This window comes from Myotis daubentonii, chromosome 2, assembly GCF_963259705.1.
Source record: "Myotis daubentonii chromosome 2, mMyoDau2.1, whole genome shotgun sequence".
NCBI lineage: Eukaryota > Metazoa > Chordata > Mammalia > Chiroptera > Vespertilionidae > Myotis > Myotis daubentonii.
In genome coordinates, this window is record NC_081841.1 from 51,823,351 (window position 1) to 51,835,647 (window position 12,297).

The window sequence follows — 12,297 nt, forward strand, 5'->3', positions numbered from 1 at the left end:
AGGACCTAGTGATGCCACTGTACCCTGGGGGAACCACTAAGAGAAAAGAACACTTATCTGCCCACCCGTCCCCAGAACCCGGGGTCAGCAGGAGCAGGAAAGGTAAGTTCCTCTGGTTCCAGGACAAGGATAAGCAGCACCGATGGCCCTTACACCTGGGGAAGAGGAGTTACTAGGAATGCTTTCTGATTTGAAGAACATGCTGTTCCTCTACCACTTAGCCCTCTGAGCTCCCCTTCCCCACCCTCCAGATTACCTGTTGTTGGTAAAAGTTGTTGGCACTTTGTTCAAACCGTTCATCTTTGGTTTCCACAGTTTTCCCCAACTTCTGCAGTACCTGGGAATATAAGTCAGAGAGGCCCATAAGGGTTTATATAGTCAAGTCTCTCTTATCTGTTGGCTTCACATAACCCTGGCTTCGCTCAGAGTTTCAGATGCAACTAAAGGGCCACTGTACTCATATCAGCCCAACAGAATTAAGTATATAGCACATTGTTGAATACATAATCATAGTTCATGGCTCTTTTCACATTGGATACTCTCAGGGATATGCAGCAGTGTGCTAGAGGATATACATATATAAAGCCCCAAATAAATAAGGTATATATTCCTGGAATGACATTGTTATTTATTTATAGTGTTCTTTGCAAGGGGATGGGGAAAGTATTATATTAAAACAACAATTAATACCCAGGCCGGTGTGGTTCAGTGGATAGAGCATGGACTGCACACTGAAAGATCATAGGTTTAATTCCAGGTCAGGGGCACATACCTGGGTTACAGGATTTTTGTTGTTTGTTTTTTAAATATATTTTTATTGATTTCAGAGAGGAAGGAAGAGGGAGAGATAGAAACATCAATGATGAGAGAGAACCATTGATGGGCTGCCGGCTGCACACCCTGCTGGGAATCCAGCCCACAACCTGGGCATGTGCCCTTGATCGTAATCGAACCTAGGACCATTCAGTCCACAGGCTGACGCTCTATCAACTGAGCCAAACTGGCTAGGACAGGGTTGTAGGTTGATGCCTGGCCCCAGGTTGGGGTGCGGGTTGGGGTGCATGCTAGATTCAACCAATTGATATGTTTCTCCCTCCTCCTCCTCCTGTTCTTTTTCCTTCTCCTCCTCCTCTTCCCTTTTACTCTTTCCACAAATCAATGGAAAAAAATATCCTCAACAACAACAAAAAGTAAAATGTGCATGGCTTTTAAAGACATAGCATGACCCATTTTTCACTTGAGAAAGTCTCTTCCAGCCATAGCCCAGGTTCCCCTAGAGATGAGGTCAGAGAGGTGCACAGGGGACGCCTCCCTTCTTTAAGAAGCCCTGATAAAATGCATTTAAAACTCAGCTAAAATTAATGCTATCCATGTTTATTTCCTCTCCACTGGGAACCTGAGAGCTAAATATTACTCCGGTCTTGGTGCTAATGAAAAGGACATGGAAATGAAAAATGTACAGTACCCGTTTTCATAGGGGACACACACATAAACAAATAAGAAAGTCCTGCCTCTTCTATCTGTGACCCATTTTGAAAGGAGGTACCACCAACCTTAGGTCCAAGTTGGAATATCAGGAGTTTCCTGCCCTCAATTCCTTCTCTCTCATCTCCTTCATTGAATCTCTCAACATGCCCATGTCTGAAAATCATCCCATGCTTTCTAGTCTCATTGCCATAGCTTCAGCCCAGGCCCTGATTGTTTCTCACCTGCTCTGGTATAATAGGCCTATCATGCTGCTATTAAAACCTTCTAATGATTCTCCATTTATCTTCTCAAAAAATTGTTATTACATACCCATTATGTTTCTGTAAGTTATAGTTCAAGCTCTAGCATGCATGCAGGTCTCGATGATCTCACTACTCACTTAGCCCCAGCTCTCATAGTTCCTTCTTCCTGTAGGCGCCTCCCCCCGCCCCCCTCCCGCAACACTTTATTGGTTTCCTGAATAAGCCATATTTCTGCTTGTAGATGCTGTGCCCTCTTGCTGGAATGTTCTTCCCCACCTTGGCTGTCAGGCCACTATCTAAAAAACCTCAATTCATAATCTATATTCTTTGTGACACTTAATCACATCTACTTCATCTTATTAATCAAGTTAATCACTCCCTCCTAAGCACTTACAACTTCTGTACCTTATATGCACTTCTGTTATTGTTTTATTATTTTGTATTTATCTGTCTATGCCTCTTTCTAAATTGTGAGCTCCCTGAGGACTGGGTACTTGCCTTACTTATTTAGCTTTCTCAGTATCCAGCAAATAGATACTTAAAACTTATAACAGGAAGGAGAGTAAGACTGATATAGGAGAGGCCAAATGCCGGGCCTTTAAGATTTTTTTTGTTGTTGTTAATTCTCACTGGAGGATACTTTCCCATTTATTTTTATTTTATTTTATTAAAATATTTTTATTGATTTCAGAGAGGAAGGGAGAGCAATAGAAAGATAGAAACATCAGTGATGACAGAGAATCATTGATTGGCTGCCTCCTGCACGGCCCCTACTGGGGTGGGTAGGGCCTGCAACCCGGGCATGTGCCCTTGGCCGGAATTGAACCCAGGACCCTTCAGTCCATGGCCGGATGCTCTATCCACTGAGCCAAACCGGTCAGGGCAGAAAGACTCTATTCTTAATCTGGGGGTTAGTGTCTCTCACTTCTGGAGCTTTCTCTATAATGGTTAAGATTAAGGACTCTGGAATCAGACAGATAGATATATGCCCCCCATCTTGGCCTTTCCACTTACTGGATATAAACCTTTGGGCAAATCACTTAAACTCTTGAGCCTCAGTTTACAGAACTCCCTTTCCCCTATTAAGATAATAGTATCTCCTGGGGTTGGTGGCAGAATTGAATATTATACATATAAATTGCTTTCACAGTGCTGCCCGAAGGTGAGTACTCAAAACAAATCCACTAGCACTATGTCTAGTTCCACCCCCTCCCCTATTTCCTTTTCAGTTTAACCTTATGAGTTTGTCTGTCTCTAACTCCACCTTACTTAACACCCAGCCCTGGGTGTGCAGAGTAGGCCATCTTCCTTGGCTCCACCCTCTCCCCCTAAGAAAGTTGCAAAACCACCTTGTTTAGTGATTAACACAGCTCTCACTTCCTTCCTGCTACCCCTCCCTTCCTTTGCTTGGGGCATAATTCTTCTTAGGTGGAGGAGGCTGAAAGGATAGAGTCCACTGAGTCTGGAATCAACATGGCAAACTACAAAGCAGACCTATGTTCCCATTCCCCCAAGGCTCAAGGCAAGAAGGCTTGGAAGGTGTGGGAGTGTGTGTGCTGAGGGAACACTCCCACCTTCAATTCTGAAACTGAAAAGATGAGTATTATCACCCTGGAAACATAACCCAGTGCCCTGGGCCCAAAGTCATTTGTTGCCATAAGCAATGGGGCCAGGAACATAGATACTTACACTATGTTGTAGATGTTCTTTCTTAACTAGAGTTCCTTGAGGGAAGTGGGTGTACACATGCTCCACAGATGTTTGTTGAAAGAATTAGTAAATTCTATCTCAGGATCACTTCCTAGTAAAGGCCCACGTAATGCCAATCCCCGAAGTCCTGCACTGAAAATTCTGACCCAGTTTGTTTGGCTTAGCAGCTGGAAAGATAGAATATGGATATTTAGGGAGAAAGAGCAGAGACAAGAGAGAAAGTAAATGTGGCAAAATGTTAACACTTGGTGAAACAGGTAAAGAATATTCTAGTGTTCGTAGATTTACATTCTGTGTAAGTTGAAGTGGGAGGGTAAAGCTTTAAAAAAAAAATCACTGCAGATATGTTTGGTACCTATAGTTCCTCACCATGACTTTTCCCCATAATCATTTATTATATCTTAGTTAATTCTCTCAGTTGGGGTAATTTGAGTAGGGCTTGCACATTAGATATTATGAAATTTTGTTGCATTTTTTTCTTAGGTGCGATAATGATACTGTAGATATGTAAGAAAATTTACTTTCAGGATATATGCTAAAGTAGGCTCTCTTTAATATGGCCCTAATATACTTCCCAGCCTTTTCTCCCACCACTTCTTGCCTAAAAGGATTTCCAGAAGCCATGCCTGGCTCATGCTGGCATTCCTCATCTCTTGCCTAAGGAACTACTAATTAGCCAGAATTCCTATTTCATATTCAGACTCCACTACAAAAGCTCCCTCAGTGCTCCTCAATCTTTCTGTCTGAATTCCCACTGAGGTGCAGCTCTCTCAAGTCACTTATTTTACCTTTAAAAAACAAACAAAAAACTAGATTGTAAGCTTCTGACAGGCAAAAATGCCTCTTACTCATCTCTAAATTCCCTCCTGGGTCCAGCCAGGTATCTTGGACAAAGGAGTTTTTCTCTAAATATTGTTGATTGAACCATCTGAGATACATGTTGAATAAAAGGCAACAGAGGGAAAAGAGCAACAAAGGAGTGGGCAGTTAGAGATCTGAGTTTTCCACAGAGATATCACAAACAGTTGGTGAAAGCATTAGCGTGAAATGTGAAAATGTATCATCTTGCAAAAACACAATAAAGCGAGTGAATTGTCTCATGTTGAGTCTGGATGGGAACTGGAAAATAACACAAGAATGCTTCTTCGCCTCCATCGTGTTTAACAGTCACCAGACCTTCACGCCTAGGTTTTCAGAGGAGGTGGTCTGAGCAAAAGGTGTTCCTACTCCCAGCTTTGCTCCTGAGAAAAGATCAGAAGGAAGTGGGCAGGCCAGCAGGAAGTGGGGAGGCACAGATGTCGGAGTGGTTTATCGGGAACCTTGCAGAGAGCAGCCTGAGTTTGGCATCCAGAGGCAAGACACCTGGGTTCCAGTGATAGTCCTGCCACATGCCAATCTCTTTTGAGCCTTGTTTCCTCATTTCTAAAATTGGGATACTAATAGCATGCTTAAGGGTTGAAAAGATGAAGTGAAATCATATTATGACTATGTTGGCTCCATAAAGGGAAAGATCATGTCTTTCTTAGTGGGCACTTAATATTTGATACATTTGACTATTTGACATGTTAGTTATTACATACTACTGAGAAGAGTACAGCCAACTGCTTATAGAAAGATTGCAAAGTTTCCTAGGGAGTCCTTCCTTTGACTGTAACTTTCGCCATCTTTATCTTGCCTTCAACAACTTCCCATTCAACCATAGAAAAATAAAAATAACTTCCCAAGACTCAAGAACTCTGGCAGGCTGAGTAAGCTGAGCTCCTCCCCACATCCCAAGCCGTTCCCACTGTCCATGCATGCAGTAACCACTATCTTTAAAGTGCCAGCTGAACTGTCCAATTTCTGCCTGCCCTTCTGTCTTAGTTCAGAGTATTTTCTTGTTTTCTGCAACAACTTGGGAATTCCCCAGGGCAGATTTGAGTTTGTCCCTCCCTCTGCCTTCTCAGGGTTCAGACCAGGAAAAACTGTGTGCCTGGGCAGCTGGTTCTCCCTTTGGGAGGCATTTGACACTGTGGTACAAAGAGCCCTCTCTCCCCTTCTCACTTTAGTGTCCTTACCATGTTGAGTTTCCAAATCACTGAACACCAAATCGCTCATTTTACAAATGCAGAATCTGAAGTGGGCAGAACAGGGACATTATTTACCTAAGGCTTAGGACTCCATGCTTAGAAAAGGAGAGAAATCCCAAAGCAAGGGCATAGTGTTGATAGGGTAGATGTCAATTTCTATATCTTTTAAAAATAACTATTATCCATAGTTTTTATCTCTTGGGTTTTCTTTTTGTTTTTCCAACCCCTAGGATCGCTAGCCTTCCCCTCTTCTCTAGTACCTCCTGTTTCTCCACTGTTTCTAACCAGACCTTAGACTCTGATCTCTATGAATCCGATCTGGAACAAGACAGCCTTTTGAAGGCCGAAACCATGATCAAGGTGAAGTTAGGGCAAGGTGATGTCGCAGTCTAGCCACACAATGTCCCCTTTCCTCTGCTTTTTCACAGGAACCAGCGTCTCCCCGCCCTCCCTCTTCCACTGTGAGCTTCTTAAAGACAGGAACTGTATCTACATTCCATCAAGTCTCTGTTGATCATCTCATGTGGGAGCGCTGGTTGCCTTTAATCCTTCCAAGACCTCTGCTTTTAGAAGATTACAAAAATATGCCAATTCTTCAGCATGTGGTTGGTATTCATCCAAATGCTTCTAAGGCCACGGCCCCTTAGGAAACCACAATGCTATGCCCGGTCCTTCTCTCTCTCCTTCCCCCTTTCCTTCTGGCTTATTCATCTTCCCAGACCATCTCATCTGCCAGAGTGTTGACGGCGGGGGCAGGAGTCGAGGTTAGAGGCAAAGAAAACCCTCTGGGTAGGTAGACACAAGAATGTCATTACATGTGTGGAGAAGTGTCCACGTACTCCACATGGGCAGGCACGTCACAGACCGACACCCTGCCTACCCGCTAGGGCTGGGGTAGGACCACCGAGAGCGAACCAACCAAGGGCACAACGCAAAGGGAAGCACCTTCATCAGCCTGGACAGGACAGGAAGCAGACACGGCCGCTCTTACAACAGCTTAGACAGCACCCGGGGGCCAGGCGGGGCGAGGGACAGACTCCTGCAGCAGTGGTTCTCCACCTTCTGGCCCTTTAAATACAGTTCCTCATGTTGTGACCCAACCATAAAATTATTTTCGTTGCTACTTCATAACTGTAATGTTGCTACTGTGATGAATCGTCATGTAAATATCTGATATGCAGGATGGTCTTAGGTGACCCCTGGGAAAGGGTCGTTCGGCCGCCAAAGGGGTCGCGACCCACAGGTTGAGAACCGCTGTGCCCTGCAGACTGGCTCGTCCTTGGACTCCAGTCCAAGCCCCCGGGGGCACAGGCAGCACAGCGGGCCATTTCCGTGTCATGACTGTGAGGGAATCACCACCTTGGAACCATCCATGTCATGGTCTGTGAAACCCCGTCCCTGCTGAACTGCCGGGTCAGCACTGCGCCCAGCCGTCCAATGTCAGGTCCCTCCCTCCTCTCTCCTGGGTCCGACCGAGCGTTAAGGCTCCTGAGAGGCTGCTGTCGCCCAGCGTCGCCCCTCCTGGCCAAGATGGGGAGATTTCTGCCTCTCCTCGAGTCTGCCTGTTTTCATAGGCACCCCTCCCCGCCCCTGCTTCCCCGAGGCGGCCGGACCCTTCTCGCAGCCCGGGCCTCGGGCCCCTCTGGACGCACCGGCCTCGGGCCTCGCTCCGGCGGCGGGCCTTACCTTCTCCTGGGCCCGGCTGAACTTCTTCTGGACCTGCTTGGCGAACAGGCCGGCCGCACCGCCAGCCTTGCCCTCAGCCATCCTGTCGCTCCCCGGGGGCGGCGGCCCTGACGGAGCCCTGTGGTTTCTGGAGGCTCCTGGGGAGGAAGTGCGGCTCCCAGCATGCCTCGCTCCGCGGGGGCGGGCCGCCCACTTCCCCTGGGCGCTGCCCCTGCGGGGCTGGGCTGTCCGCCCCGGGCCCCTCAGGACCGCCCACCCGGAGGTCCCCCAAGACCACCCGGAGGTCCCCCAAGACCACCCTGAGGCCCCTCAGGATCCCCCCGAGGCCCCTCAGGATCCCCCCGAGGCCCCTCGGGACCACCCCGAGGTCACCCCAAGACCACCCGAGGCCCCTCGGGACCACCCCGAGGTCACCCCAAGACCACCCGGAGGCCCCTCAGGATCCCCCCGAGGCCCCTCAGGACCACCTGAGGTCGCCTCAAGACCACCCGAGGCCCCTCAGAACCACCCTGAGGTCACCCCAAGACTACCCTGAGGCCCCTCAGAAGCACCCTGAGGTCACCCCAAGACTACCCTGAGGCCCCTCAGAACCACCCTGAGGTCACCCCAAGACCACCCGAGGCCCCTCGGGACCACCCCAAGGTCACCCTAAGACCACCCGAGGCCCCTCGGGACCACCCCAAGGTCACCCCAAGACCACCCGAGGCCCCTCGGGACCACCCCAAGGTCACCCAAGACCATCCGAGGCCACCCAAACTCCAGTGCAGCGAGCCTGGGCCCACACAGCGGCCACCCTGAACCCTGAAGCCCTCCCTGCCGCCCAGCATGGGGTGGGGGCGGGGGTGGGTGGGGGGGGGGCGTGGGGGAGTGAGGTGCGGCCCAGAGCAGCAGGTGAGGGGCCAAGTGGGGACTTGTGGAGCTCAAGGCAGAGGCTGGGCCTGCTGGGAAGAGGCCAGAAACTCGGCGCCCTCAGGCAGTGCTCACTCAGGACCAACTCCAAAGATCTCCAGCCCTAAGGCCTCAGGGATGGGAACACGGCCCCCTGAACAGTTTTCCAACGGGGGCCAATTAGCAACAACTACTGGCTCAGGAAAATAAGGAGGAAACAATGGGGTGGGAAATATTGTGATTTTTCACTCAGCAAGAGTATTTATTGTTTGGGAAAGCGCCTTTCATTTATACGGGTATGTATACTGGGTGGCCAAGTAACATGTACTTTCTTTTTTTTTTTTTTTTAATATATATTTTATTGATTTTTTTACAGAGAGGAAGGGAGAGAGACAGAGAGTTAGAAACATCGATGAGAGAGAAACATCGATCAGCTGCCTCCTGCACACCCCCCACTGGGGATGTGCCCACAACCCAGGTACATGCCCTTGACCGGAATCGAACCGGGGACCCTTCAGTCCGCAGGCCGACGCTCTATCCACTGAGCCAAACCGGTTTCGGCAACATGTACTTTCTTATGTCAGGTTACCTATTCTAAAGATGGAAAGCCTCTCTCAGAGGGGCTGGCTCTAAGGCTAGAACTGGTAGGGACAGAGCCCACACCTGCATTTGAAAGGGAGGAACAACTGAGGTGGAGACAGAAATGGAGGTGCTTAGGGAAGGAGAGGATCTTATTGAAAGAAGAAGGAGGAGGAGCGTATGGAAGCCAGTGCTGGGGATGGAGAGCAAATCTTTCCAGCTTGTTAAACTAGTACAACGTAACTAGAAGGAAGCAGAATGTGAAGACAGACACAGGTTGTGAAAGTTGGGGTGGGACCGCTGCTTTTACAACGGTTGCTTCTCTATGTAGGTCTCCAACAGGAAGTGACTCTCTGACCTGTTGGAGGGGATAGCTGGAAATTAGGACACTAGATTTGGAGGAACCATTTACTCAAGGATTTTTCAGTGCAGATAAAATTCCCTTAAGGAAGGGAAGAGGGTCAAAATACCACTTCCTAAGGAATGGAGAGGGAAACTGGAGGCCTGGGACAAAATTAGAGGACCTTGTCTATGGTTTTCCAAGGTCATTCCCCAAAGTGGATGTACTACTCTAAGGATCAACCGTGTGACTGGCATTGCTGAGTGTTGGGAAGCCAAAGATGAATGAAAAACATTTGATCTTTAACCTCAGATGCTTCATGTCGACAGATGGAGAAAGGTTGGTAATCAGATGATCATAATGTTATGTTATATACTAAAGGCCTGGTGCACAAAATTCGTGCACTGGGGGAGAGGGGTGTCCCTCAGCCCAGCCTGCACCCTCTCCAATCTGGGACCCCTCAGGGGAAGTCTGACTGCCGGTTTAAGCCCGGTCCCTTAAACCAGCAGTCGGACATCCCTCTCACAATCCGGGACTGCTGGCTTTCAACCGCTCACCTGCCTGCCTGATCACCCCCTAACCACTCCCCTGCCAGCCCGATTGACACCTAACTGCTCCCCTGCCAGCCTGATCACCCCCAACTGCCCTCCCCTGCCAGCCCGGTCACCCCTAACTGCCCTCCCCTGCTGGCCTGGTTGCCCCCAACTGCCCTCCCCTGCTGGCCATCTTGTGGTGGCCATCTTTGACCACATGGGGGTGGCCATCTTGTGCGAGGGTGTGATGGTCAATTTGCATATTACCTCTTTATTATATAGGATGTTATTCATTTATAGAACTAGAGCCAATATTTTCAGGTAATAGATCAATAGAATTCATTCTCAGTGTTAGTTGTGAGGATGGTCTAGAATGAAGAAAATGGAAGGACTTGATGTTGGATGGGGAGACGTGGGGGAGAAGCCCAGAGAATGGTGGTGTTGTGGGGACACCTGAGAGAAGATGGTGATGATAACAGGTGTGTCAATGGCAGAAAGAGGCTAATACCTGTGTCACTCTCAGGAATCTGCAGCATCCTCAGCAGTGCAGCCCAGCCACTGCCTCCCAAGAAACTCTCTTCAGAGCTAATCTCTCGGGAACTGAAATTGGTGGTCACCAAATCATGTAATATTAGAGCACAGACAATCTTTAGAAGTTAACTAGATAGGGAAGTTGAGTCACAGAAAGGGCTGGTGGCTTGCCCAAGGTTACCCATCCCTCAGTGTCGAACTGAGATTGGGAATATAAGCATCCTGATCCCAGCCCAGCTTCTTACAGTGTATACACTGTTCTGGAGGCCTCTGCTGACATAGTAGCCTACAAGTTCCAGGACCTGTCTTAGCCGTTTCTCCCGCTATAATGTTAACCACCCTGGTCCCTCTTGTCTGGTCCTCAGTAACTGCTATAGAAAGTGGCTTCTCAAAGTGGGTGCCCCAAGGAAGCCCCGCAGTGAGGTTTGAGGAACTAGCTTCTGTGGGGAAGGGGAAGGAGGATTCTAGGAAAAACCATGGGAAGGACCAACACCACCCTGAGCCCCACAGCGCTCTTTCACTGAATATAAGGATTTTAAGCTGGTATATCAGCAGTTTGCAGCTCTCTTCATTGTGGTTGGAATTAATGACACCAAGGATGAGATGGCGATTTATGAATTCACCCATAACTATGTGGAAATTTTAGATGAGTACTTCAGCCAAGTGAGTGAATTAGATATAATGTTTAATTTGGATAACATACACCTCATTTTGGATGAGAAGATATTAAATGGCTGCATTGTAGAAACAAATCGGGCAAGAATTCTTGCCCCTCTACCAATTCTTGATAAGATGTCAGAAAGCTGAGTAACGGAAGGCTCTGCCAGGCATCATCGGCATGGGAAATGAGAACATGGACATGGAATACCTCTCAACATCTGTAGCCCAAAAGAATCTAGGAGAGCATACATTGCAAAATGGGGCATCCTTCCAAAGACATTTTAATCTTCATCCAAGGACATGCTTTCTATTTGAGAGAGAGAGAGAGAGAGAGAGAGAGAGAGAGAGAGAGAAGAAACAATGATCTGTTACCTCCTACACGTGCCACGACCTGGGATCAAGCCCGCAACCTAGGTATGGGCACTTGCCAACTTTTGGTGTACAAAACAATGCTCCAGCTAACGGAGCCACACCGGCCAGGGCCAACAACATTTTAAATATGTGTTTTTCACAGTTCCTAAATGGAAAACAAAACTGTATTTTAAAATATGATGTAGGAAAAAACATTTTCTGTGAGAGATAAATTTTATTTTCTAACCATAAGCATGTCCCCCCCACTAGTTTAAATTCTGTTAAATAAAATTGTTAGTCTCTGCTTCCCTTTGCAAATTAAATTCAGGAATAGCAGCATGAGGTGGGAAGGAAGTGCGGCAGTTTTTTATCAGCCAACAAAAATTTAAAATGACTTAAAAAATAAAAGGTTGCTGCTTCTCTTCCTCTTGGCCTTCCCCTCTCAGCTTACTCTTCAGTCTATGGCAGACCACTCCAACAGACAGCCCTGGTCAGGATGAGGCAAATTATCAGTTTCCCGGTTCTCTGTGGTTTCTAGAACCCTGGGTCAGGTTGCCTATTTTAGTCTCAGCCTTGAAGTGCTAACTCATACTTAGTTTGAGGATATATATAATTTTTTTTGAGAAACACTTGTGAGCATTTAATGAACTTCTCTCTACCAGTATGTGGCTTAAAGCTACCGGAACCCCAACACCCTTAATCTTCTCCTCGACTCTTCTGCTGAAATATATGGCCTTCATGATGACAGGCTGCTTTGGGAGCTTTCTCTTCCCCAGAATTTTGTAGTAGCCCGATCACACCACATCAATGCTAGGAGCTGCTCCAGTCTTGTTGTTGGCAGCTTTTACCTACCTGTGTCTGCTCACTTACCAGGGTCCATAGTTTATCAAGGTTGACAGTTGGGCAGAAGCTCTGGTTCCTCTTTAAGTGGTAATTCCTCATATCAACTTTACCCTAGTAACCTGGGTGATAGTTGTCCAAGTTGATCCTGCAGTGTTACAAGCCACCAGCATTACCTCAGCCTCCCAAGTGCTTCTGGTGCTTGCGGATGTGGCTGTGGCCATGGCTCACGTGAGGCCTCTCCCTTTTTGTTCTGCCTCTTCCCCTTAAATCTTTATTTTCTTTGTTCAACATTTTCTTTTCTCCTTTTTTCTACTCTTTTACTTCCTAGTCTTTCTTTCTAATTTGCCACTTTCTTTGCTGGCATCTGACCTACCACC

At 47.6% G+C, this 12,297-nt stretch overlaps 1 protein-coding gene across 3 annotated transcripts in view; it reads right to left on the bottom strand.

The window, feature by feature from the left end:
• BIN2 (bridging integrator 2) overlaps nt 1-7,352 on the bottom strand; it is a 31,366-nt gene extending 24,014 nt beyond the window's left edge. For 2 of the 3 annotated variants that reach the window (XM_059682877.1, XM_059682878.1), the window contains exons 1-2: nt 7,196-7,352; nt 257-337 (exon numbers count right to left, since the gene is read on the bottom strand). In XM_059682877.1, the coding sequence (XP_059538860.1) occupies nt 257-337; nt 7,196-7,276 (162 nt within the window). In that variant the 5' untranslated portion in view covers nt 7,277-7,352. The remainder of the gene's footprint in view (nt 1-256; nt 338-7,195) is intronic. The other variant, XM_059682876.1, reaches the window with a different exon arrangement.
• Nucleotides 7,353-12,297: the final 4,945 nt, after the last annotated feature.